At 40.6% G+C, this 22960-nt stretch overlaps 1 protein-coding gene across 3 annotated transcripts in view; it reads left to right on the top strand.

The window, feature by feature from the left end:
* The window catches only part of LPAR1 (lysophosphatidic acid receptor 1), a 147955-nt gene that overhangs the window by 74625 nt on the left and 50370 nt on the right, over positions 1-22960 (top strand). For all 3 annotated transcript variants that reach the window (XM_045296596.1, XM_045296597.1, XM_004710950.2), the window contains 2 exons: positions 1131-1285; positions 20846-21593. In XM_045296596.1, the coding sequence (XP_045152531.1) occupies positions 1229-1285; positions 20846-21593 (805 nt within the window). In that variant the 5' untranslated portion in view covers positions 1131-1228. The remainder of the gene's footprint in view (positions 1-1130; positions 1286-20845; positions 21594-22960) is intronic.

The raw sequence follows: 22960 nt of genomic DNA, 5'->3' as shown, positions 1-22960 counted from the left end.
GCTGCCTTTGCCTTGCTCATGAGGCCCCTGGCTCACTGTAGCTGCTCAATAAATAACTTTCAAATCAGGGAAATGATATTGTTAGGTAGGCATGCACTCTCTTAAAGTAAACCTTTTAAATAAATTTAAACCTTTTAAATTGAAGTAGGAAAACATCACTTCTGTCTTTTGACAAAAGTAAGCGATGCTTTACTATAAGGAATAAATTCTTTCTGAGTTTTCTTAATATAATAGTAATGGGTGTTAATATGCTTATTGTAATGCTCAAAGGATTTTAGATTTTTCTCACACATTAGAAAGACGAGGCTTTCTATGCCCTTAAAGAGGTACAGTCTCAGAGACTCACAGGGGCAGTTCTATCCTGTCCTATAGGTTGCTGTCAGTCAGAATTGACTCCGGGGTAGTGCATGAGAATTCCTTATTTTGTAGCTCGGGTGTTTTAAGCTTCCCATCCATCTATCCAAGTACTTACCTGACTCACTCCTTGGCAAACTCCTCTAACTGTGAGATGTCTTGCCTTTTAAAAATCTTGAAGTGGTAACTAAGTTCCTTGGGGAAATGTCATCATGGAACATATTCAACTATGTTCCATATTGGTCTGGGAATTGGGGTTCCTCGTTCTGCCATGAGTTAAATGTGTTCTGGTCCGTTCTTATCTGCAAAAGGACAGGGGTGAAATGGGTGGGTTTTTAAGACACTTGATGGCATTCGTGTCTTTGCTCTTCAGGCATAAAACAGTCATTTCTCCATTCTGCACTATTCAACTATTCAATTCCTTTCTGGTTAACAACAGGATGGCTTCACCCCTGCCCTTTGCCCAACCCCCTCCACGTGAAGCAGCCTCCTTAAAACATTGAACCAGCACGCAGTGTTGCATTCAAACATGAAAACACATCCGTTTAGTATCATTTGGCAAAATGGTACAGGATTTATGGTTTTATGTTTTAGAAACTGAAATATAGATGCTGCCTACTATTCAGCATCTAAAATTTAGATGCTACTTACGATAGTCAATCTTTAAATTAACCCCCAAATTTTCTTCTGTTAAAGGAATTTTGCTTCCCCTTAGTGAATTAATCCTTGTAGGCTCAATTGACTTTTCTTTCTTTCTTTTTGGTCCTTTTTTTCAGGTACACAGTTTCTCCTGGCATGACGGCACTCTGATGAGCAAAAAGAGAGTTTGAGTCCCGTGCCCAGAGCTATCGTGCTGGAACCCAGGCCATCTCCCATGAACACAACCATGGTGGCCGACCCTACTTCAACCCCTGTCATTTCACAGCCCAAGGTAAGTAACCAAAGTAGTAAAGGTTTGAGCTAATGATGGTTGGTTCAATACACTTGGGATTCATTCCCAAGTGTGTCTTTCAATCCAACTTGTGGGTAAATTGGGGCAGGTGCAGAAGGTCACACATTTGGCTGCTAACTGCGAGATGAGTAGTGCAAACCCTGAGCTGTTCTGCGGGGCGGAAGATGAGACTTTCTGCTTCCACAATACTTGACAGCCTCACGCACCCTCAAGAGAGCAGTTTTGCTCTGACTTCCCAGGGCCACTCAGGGGCAGTGAGTTGGGTTTTTTTCCAATGATTTACAAGCTGCATGTGCGGCGAGTAAAGGTGATTGTGATCAAGCGTTTTTGATCTGATTGAAAGCGAGCGTCAATTCACATGACCTTGACATGACCTTGAAGGGGAAGTAGGAGTCTTCCTTTAGTCTGAGGTTGGCTACCTGGAGGTTGGTCATATTTAAGTTAGGTTTTTGAGAGTGTATTTGCCTCTAGGACGCATACGTATCCCTTTGTGACGTGGTGTGTACTGGGATGATAGTGCTTTTGTGAAGGAGCTGCCATTTAGTTCAGGAGCCAGCTGGGACAGTGCACAAGTGATTGTAGTGAGCTGGTCTTTGTCCTGGCAGGCCTGGGTTTTCAATGCTTCTGTTGACTGAGTATTATTATTATTATTGGAATCAAGCTCCAAATCAGGATGATCAGTGGCAAGTCCTACGGCTTTCCCTCCCTCGACCTTTTGGAATTTAATGAGACATAACAGATTGATTTATAATAAGTTCATTGAATACTGTATTATCCTGGTCTTCCCTCCCTTTTTCCTCTCTCTTAACTCCTCATCTCTCTCTTTTATTACATTCCTTTATTTTGCCTTGACCTTTTCTAGAAGTCTTGAAAACAAAATGCAATTCCAGAAACTTCTGAACAGCTGTCATATGAATTGTTACTTTTTCTGTTGAATGCAGTGGAAGTCATGTGGTGGGAGCGTTGTCTTGATGCAGGTTATTGTACATGCTGATCTAGCTGAGTATTACTGGACTCTCAGCTGCAGCAGAAAGAAGGGTACCATGGGGGCGGACTCTGGAGTCAGTAGGTCCGAGTTCACATTCCTGCTTCTCCAATTGCCACGTAAGCAGCCTTACGCATATCAACTTCTCTGAGCTTCAACTTCCTCTTAGGCAATCACACCTTACAGGGTGGCTTTATAGGTCTTGGAAGAAGTACAGCCTGAAGGTGCCCTAGAAGCAAAGCGACCGAGGCTTTGTCTCAGGCACTTTGGACATGTGATCAGGTGGGGTCAGTCTCTGGAGAAGGCCATTTTTGCTTGGAAGATGAGGTTACACACACACACATACGGAGGACCCTCAGTGTTGACACAGTGGCTTCAACAACAGGCTCAAGCATAGCAAGGATTGTGAGGGTGCAGGGTTGGCTTTCAGAACTGACTCACTGGTACCTGACAACAACAACAAGGTTGAGTCTATATAAAGCACAGCAGGTGTTGAACACAGGAACATGGGCGCTCTCCCATTGACTTGTCTTCTACCATGATGAAGGTCAGTTCTGTCTTACTCATGCTGGTCAGCTTTAGGCCTAAGTTAAAGAAAAGGATATTTTGATAGCAATTTTTAAAAACTTTTTTATTGTGGATGAGGTGAAGGTCTTCAGAGCAAATATCAGTTTTAGATTAAGCAAATCATGCATACTTTGTTTCACTGCATTTAGTGCAATCCCTTTTAATGTACCAACACTTGCCCCTTTCCTCCCGGCTACCTGTTTTTGTTCTTCCTCCTTTCTGAACCTCTGCCCTTAAGTGAACACTGCTCCTTTGATGCTGAATGGTTGATAGGTCTGACATGGAGTGAGCTTAGTTCACATGAGTACTGAAGGGTCACTAGGCCACAGTCTTGAGGGGCTCACTAGTCTCCATCCCAGCAGCAAGCCTCGTCTCTTTCATGACTTGGGGTTTGTTACGTATTTTTCTCCTGTTCTGTCCAACATCTTCAAGAGCGATCCTTGCCAGAGCAGCTGGTCTAGTGCTCGCCGGTTCTTCTGGTCACCATCTACTTCTTCTGGTCTCATGGTTGTGGAGTCCAGTAGATGGGGTTTTTCATATGTCTTGACTTTCATCAGTCGTCTCTCCTCCAGATGGGGAAAGATCAATAGATGTACCTTAGACGCCTGCTAATGAGCTCTTAAGATCCCAGTCATACTTGCCAAAGTAGGATATCGAACATGGTCTTTGTGATCTATGTTACATGATTGATCCAGATGGTGGTCCTGACCCCCAAGCGCATTGACTCTCTTCTTCAAGGAATCCGGTTTGGACCAGGTTTCCAGAACTTTGCCCATGTGTGCTCCACTTTGCCCATGCATGGACATATTTGCAGCAAAGGTAAACACACAGATGTAATAATCCTCTGTCAAATATATATTCATGGGTATACTCCCACTTTAGTTCCCACATCTCTTCAACTGTCTGTCTATCCAAGCATCTGCATGTACGTACATCACCAGTATCACAGGATTGTATATGTAACCGTTCTTGCCTCTGTTGTTGTTAACTCTTGTCCTGCTTCCTTTGGTTTTGACCAACCCCCCTTTTATTGTTTGTTGCCTTCCCTACACCCCAGTTATCACTTTACATTCTAGCCTGTGACATCCTCTCCCGCCCTTTGACCTTTTAACAAAGTGTTATATTTGTATTTTTGTGGTTGGTGAATTTTGTTCAGTAAATCTCCTTTACGGTTATCCATATTATGAGGTGCCTTGCATATTAATTACTATTCATTGATGGTACCTTCTGTTGTGTGTCCATATCAAAGTTGTTTTCCATTCTTTTAAGACCATTTTAATGTTACTAATACAAAATGTTCCACACTTAAAAAACAAACAGTTTTATTGGGATCTAATCCACATATCAAACAATAGTTCAATTATATTAAGAGTTGTATAATCATTACCATGCTCAATTTTAGAACATTTTCTTCTTTCTTGAATGCGTGGTTATTTCCACACTCCCCCTCCCCCCGTATCATTTTGTAGGCTGCTGAATGTGTGTGTGTGTGTGTGTGTGTGTGTGTGTTTGAAGTAGGTTTTTATGTGTGAGAGAAAGGGAGACTGAGAAGGAGGGAAGAGACTAGAGAAAGGCACATTTTAAAGACGGATTTTATTAATTCTGTAAAAGGCCTTGGGGTTTTGACATGTGGGTGTCGTCGCTGTTTTTAAACAATTGAAAGCTGTATGGCATCCCGACATGTTAGTGTTAGTGCCCCTATATGCATTCCTCCTTCTGGAAAAGAGCCTATTGCTATTTCAACACCTCATTTACTTTGGGTGTTTTCTATCCCTACCCTTTAAGATAGATGTTTTGTTTCATTTTTGACACAGGAACGACTTTATGAATGAGGAAAGGGATTTAGTCCCTTTCACATAAGGGTACCATTTCAAAGTGCAGTGTTGTTATTCCCTTGTAATGGCTCTTCTCAGCATTTCATAACGTGAGTTAGATCCGAGCACAGGTTTGCTGGGTGACGCATTTTAACATCCTAGCCTTGCTGCCTTTATCAGTCAGCATTTCCCCAGCCTCAACTTGTCTTTACACAAGCTACTATCAGTTGGTGAGTAATATAAACATTTTCGTATGAGTCATTTAATTAACATGTTTAACACTACCGAAGGTAGAAAGAGGTCATATTAAACATAAACACATAGGGAGATGAATAATCTTGTAAATTCTTTGTGGGAAGGCAAATCGGTACTGTCACTCTAGAGAGTACATTGATAGTATCTATTGAAAGTATACATTGACATGTACCCTGTTCCTCTTTTGGTTTCCACATTAGAAGACATGTGTCCAAGGAGGTAAGCGTAGAAATGGTCATTGAAGCACTGGTTGAAGACCAACAAGTAGAAGAAAACTTGTTAAGATTGAGATGCGTGTTGGACAGCCAAGTGGACATGTCCGGCAGAGTTGGATACAGAAGTCTGGAGTCAGGAGGGAGGGCCAGACTGGAGATGGGTCTGTAAGCTGTCAATCCATTTCTGCCACGCTTCTAGCCCATCAAGGTTGTGAGTGAAGGTGAAAAAAGAAAGGAGATATGAAGACTGAGCTCTGGAACATAACGGTGTTAAGAAGCTAGTAGTAATGGAGCGAGCCCAGAGACTGGCCAGAATGGAAGGTAGAAGGCGAGGAGGATAAAGAAGCTAGATTAGAATGTTTCAAGAAAGAATCTGCATCCGTGTCAAAGGCAATGGACAGTTCCTCTTAAAATAAGAGCTGAGGAGTGGTCATTGAACTTAACCTTCTGTTCTTGTTTCATACAAATTACAAACAAGCTTATATTATGAATTTTATCAGATACAGTTTTAGCGTGGAAATTTGCTTTTCTCCATTAACTTTCACTTCTTTATTTGTGAACTTACTAGTTCTGAAACAATTCTCCCGGTCATGACATTTTGTACTGCTTATACTCTTAATATGCTGTTGGATTTTATAGCATTTATAAATATTTTTAAGTGAGAGTGCTTTCTTTTATTGGTTTTGATATCAGATGAGTCCAGAGTAATTTTACTTTGGTTAGTCATACTTTATCATGGAATTTGTTTCTTGAAAGTTTGAAAGAACTTTAAAACCTTTTTGGGTAGGTTTTAGATAGGCCACTAATTTTAAACTTTTTCTGCTTGGCAATTGATATGTTCCATTTGAAAAAACAATATAATTGCATCAGTTTGGTAATTTTTATAAAATAATTGATTTTGTCCATATTTTTGAATTTATATAGAGTTTGATTGTTACTTAAAATTCTTCTAATCTCCTCTGTCTCTATAGGTAAGTTATTCTTATTTTTTGCATTAGCTCTCCTCTTTCCTGTTGATTAAAGTAGGTAGATGATACTCCATTTTATTGATTTATTTTTTTCTAATAGAAAAGAATAAACTTTTCTATTCCACTGTTGATGCTGTGTGGTAATCATTGAACTAGTAACCACAAGGTCAGTGGTTCAAATCCACCACCATCTCCATTGAAGAGAGATGAGACTATCTGCTTTTATGACGATTTATAGCCTCAAAAGCCCTATATGTATTTGAGTAGGAATGAACTCAATGGGAATTTTCCCCCCCCTTTATTCATTTACCTATTTTTAATTCATTTCTAATTGTGTGGTTATTAAATCCTTCTCTTTACTTTCTTCGCACACATTCACCCATGCTCATATATCCATATATGTTATCCTTTCTTGTTTAAAAATAATCACTAAGAATATGTGTTTCTTATAGTTTTAGGTGCAACCTTTATATTTTGACAGACTATGCTATCGATGTTTTCTTCAAATATTCTGAAATGCTTTTGATTTTTATTTTGCTCCAAAAAGTGTTCAGAATTTCTTCAATTTTTAGAGTATGTGTTTGTTATTAATTTAAAGTAATTTTTATTTGAAGTATTGTGATTTATATTTTATTGTGGTGAGATTATAGTAAGTCTTTTACTAATTTGGGTCTTAGAATTTATTAAGATTTAAAATTTTGTGCTTGCATCATATTTCCTTAGAAAGTATGTGATCAACCCAAGAAAATTATTAATATTTATAAATTTATTGTTTGTTTTTACCTATAAGAACTGTCCAGAAATGAGATTTTATGTTTGTATATTTTTCACACTCTATAATAGCCTTTTCTCTGTATGCATTTTATTTTAACGCAGTTATTTTGTACATAGCTATTGGATTTCTTCACTGTGGTTCACTAACAAAGGAAACGCCCTGTGTTTCACTTAATACTTTTGCTTTAAACTTAACTTTAAATGATATTAAACTTTTTCTTTAGTTTCTTTTTATTTAATTTTGCCTTTATACTTATATAACTTTCATGTAACTGTGTTTGCTCTGAGGTTTTTGTAGGTAGGCTATTTGTAGATAAAATATACAAGAGGGTACGCCCCCAAACCCAAAATCTTTCCAAAGCTATGTATTTAATTTTTTTTTTAAAACAAAACAACCTTATCTCCTTCAATGTACTCTCCAGTACACTTAATACCTTTGTCAAATCTGATTCCATTCTTGGAAACATTTTCAAACTCATCTGTTTGGATGGCTGACAGCACCTCCCTCGTTTTTTTCTTCACCTCTTCTACGTCATCAAATCGCTGTCCTTTCATGTCCCTCTGCATCCACAGAAACCAAAAGAAGTCCCACAGAGTGAGGTCAGGTGAGTAAGGTGCATAAAGCAAGAGAAGCTTGCTGGGTTTTTTTGGTTTTTTGCAAAACTGGTGCTCTGAGATGGCTATGAGAGCAGGTGCATTGTCATGGTGGCAAAACCACTCCCCAGTCTACCATAAATCAGGCCTTTTTGTCACACACTGTTATGCAATCTTTTTAGAACCTTTAAATAGAAACCTTGATTAACAAACAGTCTGACCTGGTGGAACGAACTCCAAATGTACTATAAGTTGACATTTAATCTATTTATGAAGTTGATGAATGTCCAGAAGGAGGTTTGCCATCAATTGACATTTCACCTTTTTTGAAATGAGAAAATCACTCATACACTTGAGTTTTTCCCATAGTGCTGTCCTTGTAAGCTGCACAATTTCTGCGGCATTTTTCCTGAGCAGGAAACAAAATTTCACAGCCGCATGCTGTTCTGCTAAATCAGGCAGCAGATAAAATGAGGTTCAAGCGAAACTGCTTTTATGAAAAAGTTATCTGTGACCAGAGAGAACCTTCCCAGGCGAAGCAATGGCTGCACTGACTCAGAGCAAGTTGCAATTTCTAAATTTAGTCCTCAGATTTCTAAATGTCCTCAAAGTGCCTAAGGGTTGATACTTTTTGTTTTAATTTATGTTTCCACTCTGCAATCAACCTTTCTGATAGGCACCTACCGATTGTTTTAACTAATGATGCGAGTACTTCCTATATAGAAATGCAAAGTAGCGAAGACCATGGGCTCTTGAGTCTTCCTGGAGGAGTTCAGATTTGGGCTCGAATACTGACTGAGACCTGGGGAAAGAGCATCACTCGCTCTCTCAATGCCTCCATGTCTGCATCAAAATGAGCATCATAATAGTGAAACCAACCGCATAAGACTGTTTGCAGGATGGAATGAAATATGTGCAAATCTTGGAAGTTGCCTGGCACAGAGTGCTCCATATGTGATAGTTAAGTTATTGTCCAGGAAACACAGTGGCAAGTGTGGAGATACAAGAGAAAAACAAACAAACCACAAACCCCAAGATACACAGACTCCTCCCCCGGCCCCCCCAGGTCCAATGCAATGAAAGATATTTGCATAAGGAAAAGAATTCCAATGTGTGTTATGAATGCTACGTGACAGGAAATAAGTGCTGGAGGAATAAGGCAGACCAGATTTGGAGGATTAGGGAATGCTTGTGGAAGGGAGACTACCAGGCTGGGCATTAATGCATGAGTTATTAATGTCTGAGTTACTCTGGCAAGAGAGGAAGTAGCATGTGTGAATGCCAAGTGCACCAAGATGAGAGAGATCACAGCATTGAGAAAAAAGTTAGTTCAGCATCATTGCAGTTTAGTGGGTGTGGGGCTCGAAGTCCTGGTGTTCTGAAGGCGGCTTTGCCAGGTCAAAGGAACTAATAGTTGAATCATTGGGAATTTCATAAGCTGATTAACTTCATGGTGGTAGTTTGAAATCAACTGTGTTGGAGTATTTACACCATGGAAGTTGGAAAATGCTATAAATCAACTCTTCAGCTTCAAGACCTGGATGTTAATGCTGGAAGCACACTTCTGGTAGGGAGCTCGTTAGATTAAGTTATAAGGCTCGAGAGGATTTTGAAGGTCATTGCAAGCCATTTTAGGGAATTCAATATTGATTTTGAAGAAACCTGTATATTATTAGTTAATATGATTTTGAACTTTCACCTTTGGATTCAAGCCCTACTCTGACAGTTTACTTGAACAAATTCATTAATTCATCTCACCCAGGGTAGTTGAATCCCATTTTTCTTACCATATGCTGGGGACATTTGTAACCTTGGATAATTGGGAGAATCAAGCCCATTTGGAAGGATTCAACTATAAGCTAGGAATACCAGCTCAAAGGGGAAAGAGTCAGCTTTTCTGGAGAAATATGCAAACAATGTGGTCATTTGGTTCCAGAATCCTTTGGTGAACAATGGACCTTCCAATTATCCATATGTCATTTTTTTTTACAATGCTTTAATATACAGTGTAGTTTTATGTTTATAGAAAATTTGCATAAAGTATAGAGTTCTTATACACCCTTCTGAACCCCTGCATAAGATTTCTTTTATTATTAACATCTGGTATTTGTTTACAGCATTCAGTACAGTTGATAAACCAATATTAATACATTATTATTAATGAAAGCTCATAGTTGACATTAGGGTTCACTCCCTACCATCACTTTTCAAATGTTTTTCCAGTTGTCTCCTGGTTGGAATATGATTATCTTCTGTACAGGGCTCAGCACACTTTGTTTTTGGTAGCAGTAAATAATTTTGGCTTTATAGGAAAGATGATCTACGGCTTCTATGATCAACACTAGTCTATTATTATAGTAAGCTACACTATATGTGTCAACTCTTCATGTATCATTGTTGCAAAATTTTAGCCCAACAATGATGTGCCTTTGCCCCTCAACAGAGGAAAAACTGCCAAAAATAATGCCAATGGCAATTAGTTATAAGTTGCTGAGTGACCCCCCACTGCTGGCAAGAGAAACTGCCAAGGCCAATAGAAACTGCTCACTGGTGCCCTCCCTTCTCCCTCCAGTGGTGCCTTAGGCACATGCCATACCCTAGGTATATTTCTGCCCCCAAACCTCTCTGGGTGTATTCTTTCCTGTTCACTGTTCTCCCCAAGTCACAGAGAAGGTAAAAATAATTTAAATACAGCCTCTCTGTAGGCAAAGCATAATACATTGTTCCTAATAAATGAGTGAACATAGCCTGGTATCGTCTGACATATCAACTTACATTCTTTTAGAGTGATTTCAGGGACCTGTATTCACATGTGATAAGCACCCAAATCCTTCTCTAACGAAAAAACCCCAAAAATTTGGGTTTTGTTTGCTACTCTATTCATTTGGTAACAAAGAGCATTTTTCTAAACAAGGCTGCTTAGCATTAGGTATAAACTCATTAATAGGAACAAATCGCCTTCAATTGTTTCACACAATAATAGGAAAGAAAGCTTTCATTGTTCCTCCTGCTGGGCTTACTGTTGAGTCAGCGAGAGACAGGGCCTGTACTTTGAAGTGGGACAAATTTGTATTATTCCCTGTGTTACTCGTGGACTGTAAGGGTTTCTGTTTTCTCACACTGAGAATAACCTAGATCTTCTGCAGTTGGGTAAAAACTGAGACGGAACTAGACTAATAGTATCGTTTTAGCTGATTTATCATTTTATCCATGAAGAAGCTGATAAAGAGCTTCCTTGTCAATAAGAAGCTTGAAAGGAAGTGTTTGCAGATAGGAATAGAGTCGTCATTTCCAACCAAAAACCCAAACTCACTGCCGTCGAGTCAGTGCTGACTCAGCGCGACCCCTGTGGGTTTCTGAGACTGACTGTGGACAGGAGAAGAGAGCCCTGTCCGTCTCTCACGGAGCTGCTGGGGGTTCTGAACTGCAGCCCAGGAGGAATTGAACTGCATGCAGGGGGCTCAAAAACAGAACTCGCCGTTTTTAAATTAGTAATTACTCTGTTTCTGTTGCCTCGGGTACAGTGATTGTGGTTGATCACTTCACGATGGGGCGAGTGGCCTTTTAGAGGAAGGTTTCGTTTTCCGTTTTACTGCAAGGGTCAGTACACCTGTGTGAGTGGTTTGGTTTTCCCTCACACGATGACTTCTAGCCAGTGAGACCATCTGCTGAGAATTTTCACCCACCAAACCCCACTGTTGTCAAGTAGATATAGCTCCCAGTGACCCCATGGCATCTCAAGATTGCACTTCTTGATGGGAGCAGACAGCCGCATCTTTCTCGGTGGAGCAGCTGATAGATTTGAACTGCTGACCTTGCTTTAGCAGTTCCCGTGTAATCCAGTAGACGACCAAAGGAAAAGCAAACTTGTTGCCATTGTATTGATTCCGTCTCCCAGCTATCCTGACAGGCCAGAACTGCCCCTGAGATTTGCCAAGACTGTAACTCTTGGCAGGACTAGAACACCTCGTCTTTCTTCCATGGAGCGCCTAGTGCAGCGGTTCCCAACCCTTCACAGGGGTCGCCTAAGACTATCAGAGAACACATATTTCTGATGGTCTTAGGAACTGACACACCGCTCCTCTATCCATCTCCTGCGGGTCTGCCCACGTGCAGATGCACCCACAAACGAGTACCAGGCATGATGACATCATCACGCCAACCCCATCACATACACCCTGTACAAATACAGGTGTATGTGACAGGGTTGGCGCCATAATGTACTTATGTGGACCAGTCACGCATGTGTAGAGAGCAGCTACTGTGTAGAAAGCAGCTGCTGTGTTGAAAGCAGCAGTATTGGAGGTAAAACAACACTTCATGATTTGTAATTACTGGGCAAATGCTTTAGTTAATGCTTTAATTATATTCAATCTATAACAATGAAAATACATCCTGTGATAAAACATATAACTTTCCTCTAGTTCTTAAATGCTTCCTCCTCCCCACTATCATGATCCCAGTTCTACCTTACAAATCTGGCTAGATCAGAGGATGTACATTGGTACAGATAGCAACTGAAAACACAGGGAATCCAGGACAGATGACTCCTTCAGGACCAGTGGTGAGAGTGGCGATGCCTGGAGGGTGGAGGGAATGTGGGGTAGAAAGGGGGAACCGATTACAAGAATCAACGTATAGCCTCCTCCCTGGGGGGTGGACAGCAGAAAAGTGGGTCAAGGGAGACATCGGACAGTGTAACATATGACAAATATTAATAATTTATGAATTATGAAGGGTTCATGAGGGAGGGGGAAGGGAGGGGGAAAATGAGGAGCCAATATTAAGGGCTCAAGTAGAAGGCAAGTGTTTTGAGAATGATGATGGCAACAAATGTACACATGTGCTTGACACAATGGATGTATGTATGGATTGTGATAAGAATTATACTAACCCCCAATAAATAAATTTTTTAAATCAATAAAATGATTTAAAAAAATACATCCTGCATATCAGATGTTTACATGATGATTCATAACAGTAGCAAAATTACAGTTATGAAGTAGCAACAAAAATAATTTTGTGGTTGGGGGGGTCACCACATCACAAGGCACTATAGAAGGGTCTTGGCATGAGGAAGGTTGCGAACCCTTGGCCTAGGGGTTTTCTAATGCTGATCTTGCAGTGACCACTTATACCACCATTGCTCCTTATTTCTACCACCACCACTTACTGAAACAGAATCTACATTTCAACAAGATAGATTTTGATCCAATGTATCTGAGATGAAGTACAAACTGTCAGCCAGGGGTCAAACCAGAATGATCTGGTTTGAAACTCTCTCAGACCCACAGCTGGGATTAGGGGCCAGAGGGCGAGCCTGAGAACTTCAAAGGTACTTAGTTCTCACACCTCTGAACCTAATAAAGAAGGCGTCTTTACCATCAGTCCTTTACAAGGTACTTTATCCTTCTCTTGTTTGTTAAGTGCGTATTTTGATTTGATGTCAATGGAACAAAGGTACGTTGATCCTTACAATTTGACTTTTATTAAAGACATGAACTTGAATAGAATCTTAACAGATTTCCTTTTAATTCTTTGCCAGTGTCCATTTCCACAGTAGATAGTTGAAAGACACATATTTGGAGACATCGTTTCCTGAAGATCGTCATAACAAAATATACTACATTGCCCAAAACCCGACCTCACTGCCATTGGGCCAGTGCCAACTCATAGCCACCCCTATGGTGCTTTGTCATTCTTGTTTCATGTGTTGCCGTGGGAGAGGGAGAGAGCAATTCCATAGACTATCCTATGTCACATCCAGGAGATTTTCAATATTGGTATCTCTTCCCGCTTTTGCTTGTTTCCTCTCTAAAGTTAAAACACTAAACATGAGCTTAAATGGCCTGGTGTCTGCTAAGTGTTTCGTTTAGCAACGGTCCTTTAATAGGTTTCTTCCTTTTCTCCCATGATTATTCTAGGAGTTCTCTCGGCAGAGAAAGTAGTTCCCCTGCATGTGGTCTGTGTAGATGCCATGCTTATGTGATGAGCCAGGAGATCCATCAAAGGAAGGGAAGCCAACTTGGATAAACACTTCATGGAAAATGCCAATGCGCTGCCAGGAATAAATGCATGTGGGGATAAACATTTGAAATTTTTGCTTTACTTACCTTGAAGCATGTTTCTGTTAGAAGTTAAATTTATTCTCGTATTGCAGCCTAAATTCATCTAGCCCCCATTGGTGTTTAAACGCAATGATAAAGGGGGAGAGGGTGTCTTTAGGAATCTGAGGATACAGTTTGAGCTTTCTATTCATAAGACAAAATTGTACAGGGCACCTAGGGTAAACCACAAGTGAGACCTATCACAATTGTTTCTTCTTTCTCATTGAATTCTGTGTGTAATGCCGACTAGACCTGCTCCTTTATCCTTTAGAGAGGGTGTGGCGCCCCTCTTACTGCAGACTAGGGTGCCCTCTGCTTGTTCTCCTTTTCCTGCTGCTAAGGCAGCGGTTCTCAACCTGTGGGTCGCGACCCTTTTGGGGGGGGTCAACCAACCCTTTCACAAGGGTCACCCGATTCATAACAGTAGCAAAATGACAGTTAGGAAGTAGCAACGAAAATAATGTTATGGTTGGGGGTCACCACAACATGACGAACTGTATTAAAGGGTTGCAACATTAGGAAGGTTGAGAACCACTGGTCTAAGGCGCTTTAGCAATATTTCTTTGAACCTTAAAATCGCAATTTTGGGGGGAAGAAACACTAAGGTGGGACAACGCCCTGCTGTTTTTACCAGCCCTGGAGATCTAATCATAGAGTCTAGACTGTTTCTGTCTCTTATGAACTGTACCTTGCTGCAATAAGACTATCATTTTAAGAACCAGCCTTCATTTACTGTATGTCATTTGGCAATTATGTAGCATCAATTATGAACTCATCTTAAGCCAAAGTTATCCCCATTGCATAGATGATTATCCTGGGCAGTCGCAGGCTGAGAGAGAAGTGAGCAGAGAATGCCTGTTCCTTAGCATTGGACACAAAGATTATGAAAAGTTAGGTTGGCAATAAAGCAACTGTCAAATATCAGGCTACCCTTTGTAATAAGTGCTCTGTCCCATAGGAAAAAGAGTAGGATATGGTTGTTGGTGAACTGAGTGACTGCCTAACTCCAGAGTCAGAATGTCTAACGGCTGGGCTCAACATTTCTACACTGAGACGCATCTCCATAAGCTAGTAGGTGGAAATCAGGGAGTCTCCTTCATTGTACTTCTGCTGGTTTGTATTGTGCCTTTTCTGGTTAGGTTGTAATTGATCTTTTCTCCAGTTGATGGGTATGTAGTTTGCTTCTAGGGTGATGGTGTTATAAAAGAGCAGAAATGAACATGCTTGTACATATGAGTTTTTCTAGAGATTAATTTCTTGGCCTAATGTCAAAATGTACTGGTTCTTACCAAGCTGATTTTTAAGCCGTTTGAATAACCTCCCTGCCAGCACAGTATGACAGTTTTCATCGATTCTTCAAGTTTAAAGGCTTGCTCAATTTTGCCAACCTGATGGAAATAAATTAAGTGAAATAAGGTGATCAGGTTGAAACATGTAGAAAGTCTAATTAAGAAATTTTTACATAATGTAGGACAGGTCCCAGAGATCATCTGTAGTTTTACTAGTCATACACGAGACTCAGAACAATTATGGAACGTAAATAATGCCCAGCTAGCTGATAGGCATCAAAATGTGGCAGAGAACTTTCTTAGTGAAGCTCCCAAGCACCTGGTTGTACTTGAGCAGATAGAGGAAATGACGTGGCTTGATTTGTCTTGTTTGTGGCTCTTGGTGTTAGGTGCCCTCACGTCAATTCTGACATGCAGGGATCCTGTAGCCACAGCCCTGCAACGCTCTCTCAACCCCATTGTTACAGCCACTGCTAGTCCATCTCCATCAGGGTCAACTTATTTTTCACTAACCTTTCATTTGACCAAGCGTGTCTGGGAACTGGTCCCTCCTGATCACTGTCCAAAGTATAAGAGACAAAGGCTCCTCATATTCACTTTGAAGGAGCACTCTGGCTGTGCTTCTTCCAAAACAAGATTTGTTTGTCCTTCTGACAGTCCATGGTATATTCAGTATTGTTACCAGCACCATGATTCCAGGCATCAATTCTTCCCCAATGTTCCTTCTTCGCTGTGCAGTATTAACAAATAAAGGAGGCGATTGAAAATACCTTGGTGCGGGTCATGCACACCTTAGTCCTCAAAGTGACATGCTTGCTCTTTAATGCTTTAAAGAGGACTTTGGCGGCAGATGTTTTTCCAGTGCATTAGGTCCTTTGATTTTAGGTGACTGCTCTCATAGACATTGATCATGGAGCCAAGTAAAATAAATCCTTGACAACTTCAAAATTTCTCTCCCTTTATTAAGATGTTGCATATTGGTCCAGTTGTGAGGTTTTCAATGTTCATGACATTGAAGTGTAACCCACACTGCAGACTGTACTCTTGGGTCACTAGTAAGTGTATTGAGTCCTCTTATCTGTCAGCGAACAAAGTCCTCTGCATATTGCAGTTTGGGTTGTTCTCCATGCCGGCCATTTGTCTTCATATAGTCCAGCTTCTTGTATTATTTGCTCTGTGTCTGGATTGAATATGTTTAGGGAATGGATAGATCCATGGCCTACGTCTTCCTTGATGTTAAATCATATAACATTCTCTTGTTCTGTTTGAACTGCTGCCTTTTGGTCTGTCTACAAAAGGTCATTAAAAAGATGGGAAAGAAAGAAAAGACTCAAATAGAAGTCAAAAGTGACACTGAGACTTTGCTCTAGAACAGTGGTTCTCCACCTTCCTCATGCTGTGACCCTTTAATACAGTTCCTCATGTTGGGGTGACCCCCCCAACCAAACCATAAAATTATTTTCGTTGCTACTTCAGAACTGTAAGTTTGCTACTGTTATGAAGCGTCATGCAAATATCTGATATGCAGGCTATATTAGGCAACCTCAGTGAAAGGGTCGTTTGACCCCCAACTGGGTCGCCACCGACAGGTTGAGAACCGCTGCTCTAGAACATAGCTCAAGCAAACAGAAGAAATGATGTAGAACTCAATAGAAGAGTTCAAACGATGGCAGTCGTTGTTTCAGGTGCCATATAGTTGGTTCCAACCCATAATAACCCTATGCACAACAGAACCAACACTGCCCATTCCTGCGCCATCCTAATAAGTGTTCCTAAGCTGGAACCCATTGTTTCAGCCACTGTCAATCCATCGCCTTGAGGGCCGTCCTCCCTTTCACTGCCCCTTTCACTACTTGACCAAGCAGAATGCCCTGCTCCAGGGTCTCCCCTGACAACATGTCCAAAGTCTTTCCATCCTTGCTTCTAAGGAGCACTTTGGCTGCACATCTTCCAAGACAAGGTGGTGGCTGGAGAAGATGAAGTAACGTATTTTTAATGAACCGTGCAAAGACCAGTAGGTAGCTTATCGAGATGGGCCCAGTGTAACCACAGAGTCCCTTGAATGCGGAAAATGCAGACAAAGGAGCCAATTCCAGAGGAGCTGGATCTGAGAAAGGACCATACTGGCTTTTTTTTTTTTTTTAAATATATAATCATTTTATTAGGGGCTCATACCACTCTTCACCATACGTACACACATCATTTGTGTCCAGCACATTAGTACATATGTTGCCATCGTCTTTCTCACAACACCTGCTTTCCACTTGAGCCCTTGGTGTCAGCTCCTCATTTTTCCCCCTCCCTCCCCGCTCCCCCTCCCACCATACTGGCTTTTAAGAAGAAAGAAGAATATGAGCCAAGGAATGTGGACAGCTTTAGAATCTGGAAAAGTCACGCAAGTTGACTCCTTTAGAAACTTAGGATATCTAGATTTTAGCCCAGTGAGATTCATGTTGGTTATATGACCTCCAGGATTATAAAATAATAAAGTACAGTTGTAAGTCACTAAAACTGTAGGAATTTGTTATAGAAGCAACAGGCAACCAATAATGTCTATATGTCTTTTTCCAGCTTTTTTTCTCATAAAGACTTGATCTATTTTCACAGCTAGCTCCCTAACAAAACACAATCAGAAATTTAATGTAATTTAATCTGTTTCCCACTCTTTTTTGTTCTTAAGCCAACTACTGAGGGAAGCATTTTCTCCTACCTTTTATAGCAGACATCCTCAAACTAGGGCCCGCGGGTCGCATGCAGCCCGAGGACATTTATCTGGCCCACCCGGTGTTTTTGCCGCTGCTGCCTGTCCTTCTTAGCAGCCGACTCGTCCAGTGTGCATAGGAATTTGTTCATAGTTTTTTTTTTTTTAACTATAGTCTGGCCCTCCAACGGTCTGAGGGACAGTGAACTGACCCCTGTTTAAAAAGTGTGAGGACCCCTGTTTTATACTCAATCATCCCCATTGGGATTCCCTTTTTTCCCTACTATGCTGATATTTTTTTCTATTTACTGTCATTATAGCTATGACTGTTTTATTGGTGTATAATTCAAGAATGGTTGTACTGGATTCTCCCACGCTTGGTATGAGTTTCTGCCTAAGCCCATTGGATCCGGGAGAAGGAAAGATTCTATTCAAACTGCCTTCTCGCTGCCGTTCATGGTTCTGCCCACTCCTCTTCCACTCATCCTTCAGATCTGCTGCCTTTTGCAGATGGTAGAAGATTTTTAATTCCTCTTTCAATTCAGCTTTATTGTCCTAAATATAGCGAAAAATCCCCTAACTTTTTCTTAAGTTTATGAGAGGGTTTAAAAAAGTTAGTGGAAAAAATTCTGTTAGGAGGGAGAGAAATAGAAGATACAGAAGGATACATGAAACAATGTGTAAACCCAGATTCTTGAAATGTTGAAGGGAATAGCATTCAAAGCACTTAAGAGGGTAAAGGGCATATCTTACCCATGTAAACGGAAGAGGAAGACAGCGTGGGTTTTTGAACAGTTAATTTTGTCTTCTGCTAGGAGAAAAGTAAAGGTTCCAATCTGATGGTTTCTGTTTTCATCTTTTGGCCAGCTGCTGATGGGAAGAGGAATAAAGGGCTCAAAAGGTTGATAACAGTAGATAATTTAAAAATTGTCACTATGAACAACATACAAAATAATAACTGGGGGAAAACCAGTGAAAGAAAGGAAAGGGAGGGGAGGGAAATCCACTGGGAAGAAGTAGAAGGGTCAAGGAAAGACCCTCCTTAACCTAGCGTGACCAATGTAAAATTGGAAGAATCAGAAGGTGTAGTTTGTCATTGTTAGGTACCATCGAGTTAGCTCCAACTCGGTAGCCATCCTGTGTTCAACAGAATGAAGCAATGCCTAGTCCTCCATCATCCGCACAATTGTTCTTCACATATGAGTCCTTCGATGCAGCCACTGGGCCCATCCATCTTGCCCATTCTCTTTTTCCCTGGCCCTCTCCTCTGCTTTACCAAGCAGGATGTCCCTCTCCGGGGACTGGTCTCTTCTGACAAGTCCAAAGTACTTGAGATAAAATCTCACCATCCTTGCACCTAAGGAACATTCTGACTATACTTCTTCCTAGACAGATTTGTTTGTTCTTTGATATTTTATATATATGTATATAGTCACCATTTGTGATATTGGAAAAGGTGTTTGTGATAAACAAGTTGTTGGTCTTGCAAAATTCTGTCAGCAATCTCCAGCTGTGTTCTGTCACCAAGCCGTTTCCCAACTGTTGTACCTTTCTCTCGGTTTCCAATGTTTGCAGTCCAGTGCCAGTGGTGACCAATGAATGCATATTAATTGCATGTTTAATGAATTTCAGTCTCATGACATTGGTAGAATTCAATTTCTTCATCAATAGCTTTTGTGATTGATGCATACATTTGAATACTAGTTATATTGACTGGATTTTCTCGAAGACAGATAGATAGGATTATATCACAAACAGCATTGAACTTCAAGATAGATCTTGAAATATCCCTTTGGATGATGAAAACAACACCATCTCTCCTGAGACAGAAGAGCTGATCCTGTTCCTCACAACAATAAAAAATCATTCAAGAGCTGCAAGTCTAGGTTTACAAACAAATGAAGTCACCGTGATCGGAATCACATCCTCTCATTTTTTTCAATTTGACTTCAGAGCCACGTGTCCGCACCAACAGAACAGCATATGGCTCAGGGGCCACAGTTTGCCTGCTCTCAATGAGTCCGAAGAATGACCAGTTAATACGCATTTCATCCTGTTTGGGAAATGTTCACGATTTTGTAGGCATTTGTCCCTGGACTATTTGATAAATGATGTGCCGATGTGGCCATGTGTGCCAAGTAACTTATGCGAAGCAATGTAAGAGACAAAGGTTGAATGTGAATTCTAAGAAATAGTTTCTAGTGAAAAAATTTTAGAGAATCTTTCAAAGTAAAGAGTGATTTATACTATTTGATGTATAATTTTCTAGTTTCTCATTATTTTTCATTTTGTAATTTTGTTTTCATAGCTTTACTGAAAGCCTATATTATGCTACTGTATGGTGCCTCAACCTTTTTTGGGTTCAAATGAGAAATAACTAATAGGCAAATAAATGTAATTGATGTTGAAAAAGACATAGGCCAATTATAAAACATTTATAAGTTTATACATTGAAAGATATACTTCATGTAGTAGAAATATATTTTACTTCTTGTGCAGCAGTGTCAAGTGTCCACTAGTCTTTGGTAGTTACATTAGGTAACACATTTTTGTGCCTCCCGAAATGAAACATGAAAGTCTTCAAGTGTTATAGATGGGTTGAGGAAGGCTATTCTAAGGATGAAGACTCATGGGGGTAGACAGAACTGACCACAGGAATGCTGAGCAGCAAATGCTGGCTTTGCAAAAGGCACCTCTGTTGCCTAGTGACTTCTTTGAAATGTTGGCACTGACGGTCCTTGTGGGGTCTTGCAGTTATAACTGTGTGTCACAGATTGAACATATTATGTGAAAATATAAATATAGAATAATAGGGCAATAATACCCTATCTATAAACCAACCATGTTTATGATCCCGTAAATAACAGGTCAAAATAGATTTCACAATGACAAATATCCCAATTGCAATGTTCAGCGAAGTCTTTGTGCATCTCCTGTATTTTAAGTAAGATTTCTGGGTCATGTGGCTTTTCTAGTGGATGTCAATGAAGTGCAACCACGAAGCAAAGACCTTGTCATTTCTTTAGGCCCCACTGTCTTTAATCTCGAGAACACATCCTCTGAGAAGCTTTGGAATTTCAGTGTAATCACAGAATGGTATGCAGGATCAAGGAGTCATTTTTTTTCTTTTATTTTTTGGCTGTATTTATTGTAGCTGTCTGTCTAAATTCAGATCTGTGGTTTCTTTTAGGTTGGTTTGGGGGTGGGGTGGAGTGGGGGAGTCTATTTGTTTTCCTGCATTTTCATCCTTTCCCCTCCTTTCTCTTTTAGTTCCCAGCCATGAATGAACCCCAGTGCTTCTACAACGAGTCTATTGCGTTCTTTTATAACCGGAGTGGAAAGTATCTTGCCACAGAATGGAACACAGTCAGCAAGCTGGTGATGGGACTTGGAATCACTGTCTGTATCTTCATCATGTTGGCCAACCTCCTGGTCATGGTGGCGATATACGTCAACCGCCGCTTCCATTTTCCTATTTATTACTTAATGGCCAATCTGGCGGCCGCAGACTTCTTTGCCGGTTTGGCCTACTTCTACCTAATGTTCAACACAGGACCCAATACTCGGAGATTGACCGTCAGCACATGGCTCCTTCGCCAGGGCCTCATCGACACCAGTCTGACAGCATCGGTGGCCAACTTACTGGCGATAGCCATCGAGAGGCACATTACGGTTTTCCGCATGCAGCTCCACACCCGGATGAGCAACAGGCGGGTGGTGGTGGTGATCCTGGTCATTTGGACTATGGCCATTGTCATGGGTGCTATCCCCAGCGTAGGCTGGAACTGTATCTGTGATATTGAACATTGTTCCAACATGGCACCGCTCTACAGTGACTCGTATTTAGTCTTCTGGGCCATTTTCAACCTGGTGACCTTTGTGGTCATGGTGATTCTGTACGCGCATATCTTTGGCTACGTTCGCCAGAGGACTCTGAGAATGTCGAGGCATAGCTCCGGCCCCCGGCGGAATCGGGACACCATGATGAGTCTTCTGAAGACGGTTGTCATCGTGCTGGGTAAGTCTTGCCGTGACTACAGCGTACTTTACAGCGTCCCAGCGTATTCGTTTAGCGTAGTGGACGATCACCACATGTGTGCAGGAAGCAGAAGCGGTTGTGGCATCTCTATAGCAAATGTCTGTGATGATAGCATGTCTGCCTTCCTGTCGATAATAGAATTGACTATAGGGAAGTACAAGGGGCTTTGGAAACTTTATTTGAAAGATTCCATTACTTTTCATTCGATTTTTGCCATGAACTTTTTGAAGCCCTCTTGCAAAGATCTCAGTGGTGCAATATCCATGATGCGAAAGATATCATTAAAGAGCTTAGTTATATAATACTGAAATTTCCTGGATAATCAAATTCATTTCTCTTTTAAAAGGTTTCCTTGCAATTTGAATTGTTGACCTGTGGCCTTGCAGTCTCTGTATTATAGTTCTACAGATAAAAGTGTTTTTATATAATTTGTTTCCATATAGTTATATAGCTATTTTATTAATTTATTTTTAAATAAGCTATTTTTATATTATATAACTCAGTGTACTGTTTGTAAGGATATGGAAGTATTATATAGGTTTAGTGCTAACTAGGATATTGGAATGATAGCATTCTGTGAAAGCCACAGCTACTTCAATGAAAACAAATTTTTTTATCGTTTTTTTCTGGATGTGCTTAGGAAGTTATTCTTGTTTCCAAATGAAGGGCAAGATGTTATTATTTATATCGACCTAAATAATAATTTTCAATGTTTGTCTTTAGTATGATTTTACCTGAGTGAAAAAAAACCTTTTTTGTAGTACTCAAAAGGAACATATTTTTATTTATGTTTGTTTGGTAGTTTATTTCTTTAGCAAACAGGCAATAAACAGCTAAGAAATTCCACGTCCTGTGCTGGTCTCCAGAGATAGTATCAGTGATGAAAGAGACAGAGCTTCTCTCTTGACTTAAAGTGGGGTGCCTATTTTATATGTCTACCCAATGTTCAAATTATTATCCTATTGAATCTTACATTGTCTAGAGACTGGTCCAGTTGGGAGAAAGGCAAGGCTTTCCATTCCCATAAGGAGTTCGAGTCTCGGAAAGCCACAGGACAGTTGTACCCTGTCCGGCGGGGTTGCCGTGAGTCAGACTAGACTCGAAGGCAGTCGGTTTTTGTTTGTTTGCAATAGTCCAGTGGATGTTTGATGATCTTTTAAAATCTTTTATTTCATCTTTCACCTTGAAAACACAACAAAAAAGCCCCCATGCTTCTCTTGCTACAATTAGTCAAGCAGTTTAGTGTCTGTAACCCGGGGTTGTATGTCATCTCTGAAATTCTGGGAATGACATTAACACTAGTCACTGGAATGCCTCTCATGTACGTGGGTTAGAGTGATGCATGT

The sequence above is a fragment of the Echinops telfairi genome, unplaced genomic scaffold (assembly GCF_000313985.2).
Source record: "Echinops telfairi isolate 266 unplaced genomic scaffold, ASM31398v2 ScPeMD7_7410;HRSCAF=8448, whole genome shotgun sequence".
NCBI lineage: Eukaryota > Metazoa > Chordata > Mammalia > Afrosoricida > Tenrecidae > Echinops > Echinops telfairi.
This window is presented reverse-complemented; position numbering and strand designations above follow the sequence as displayed.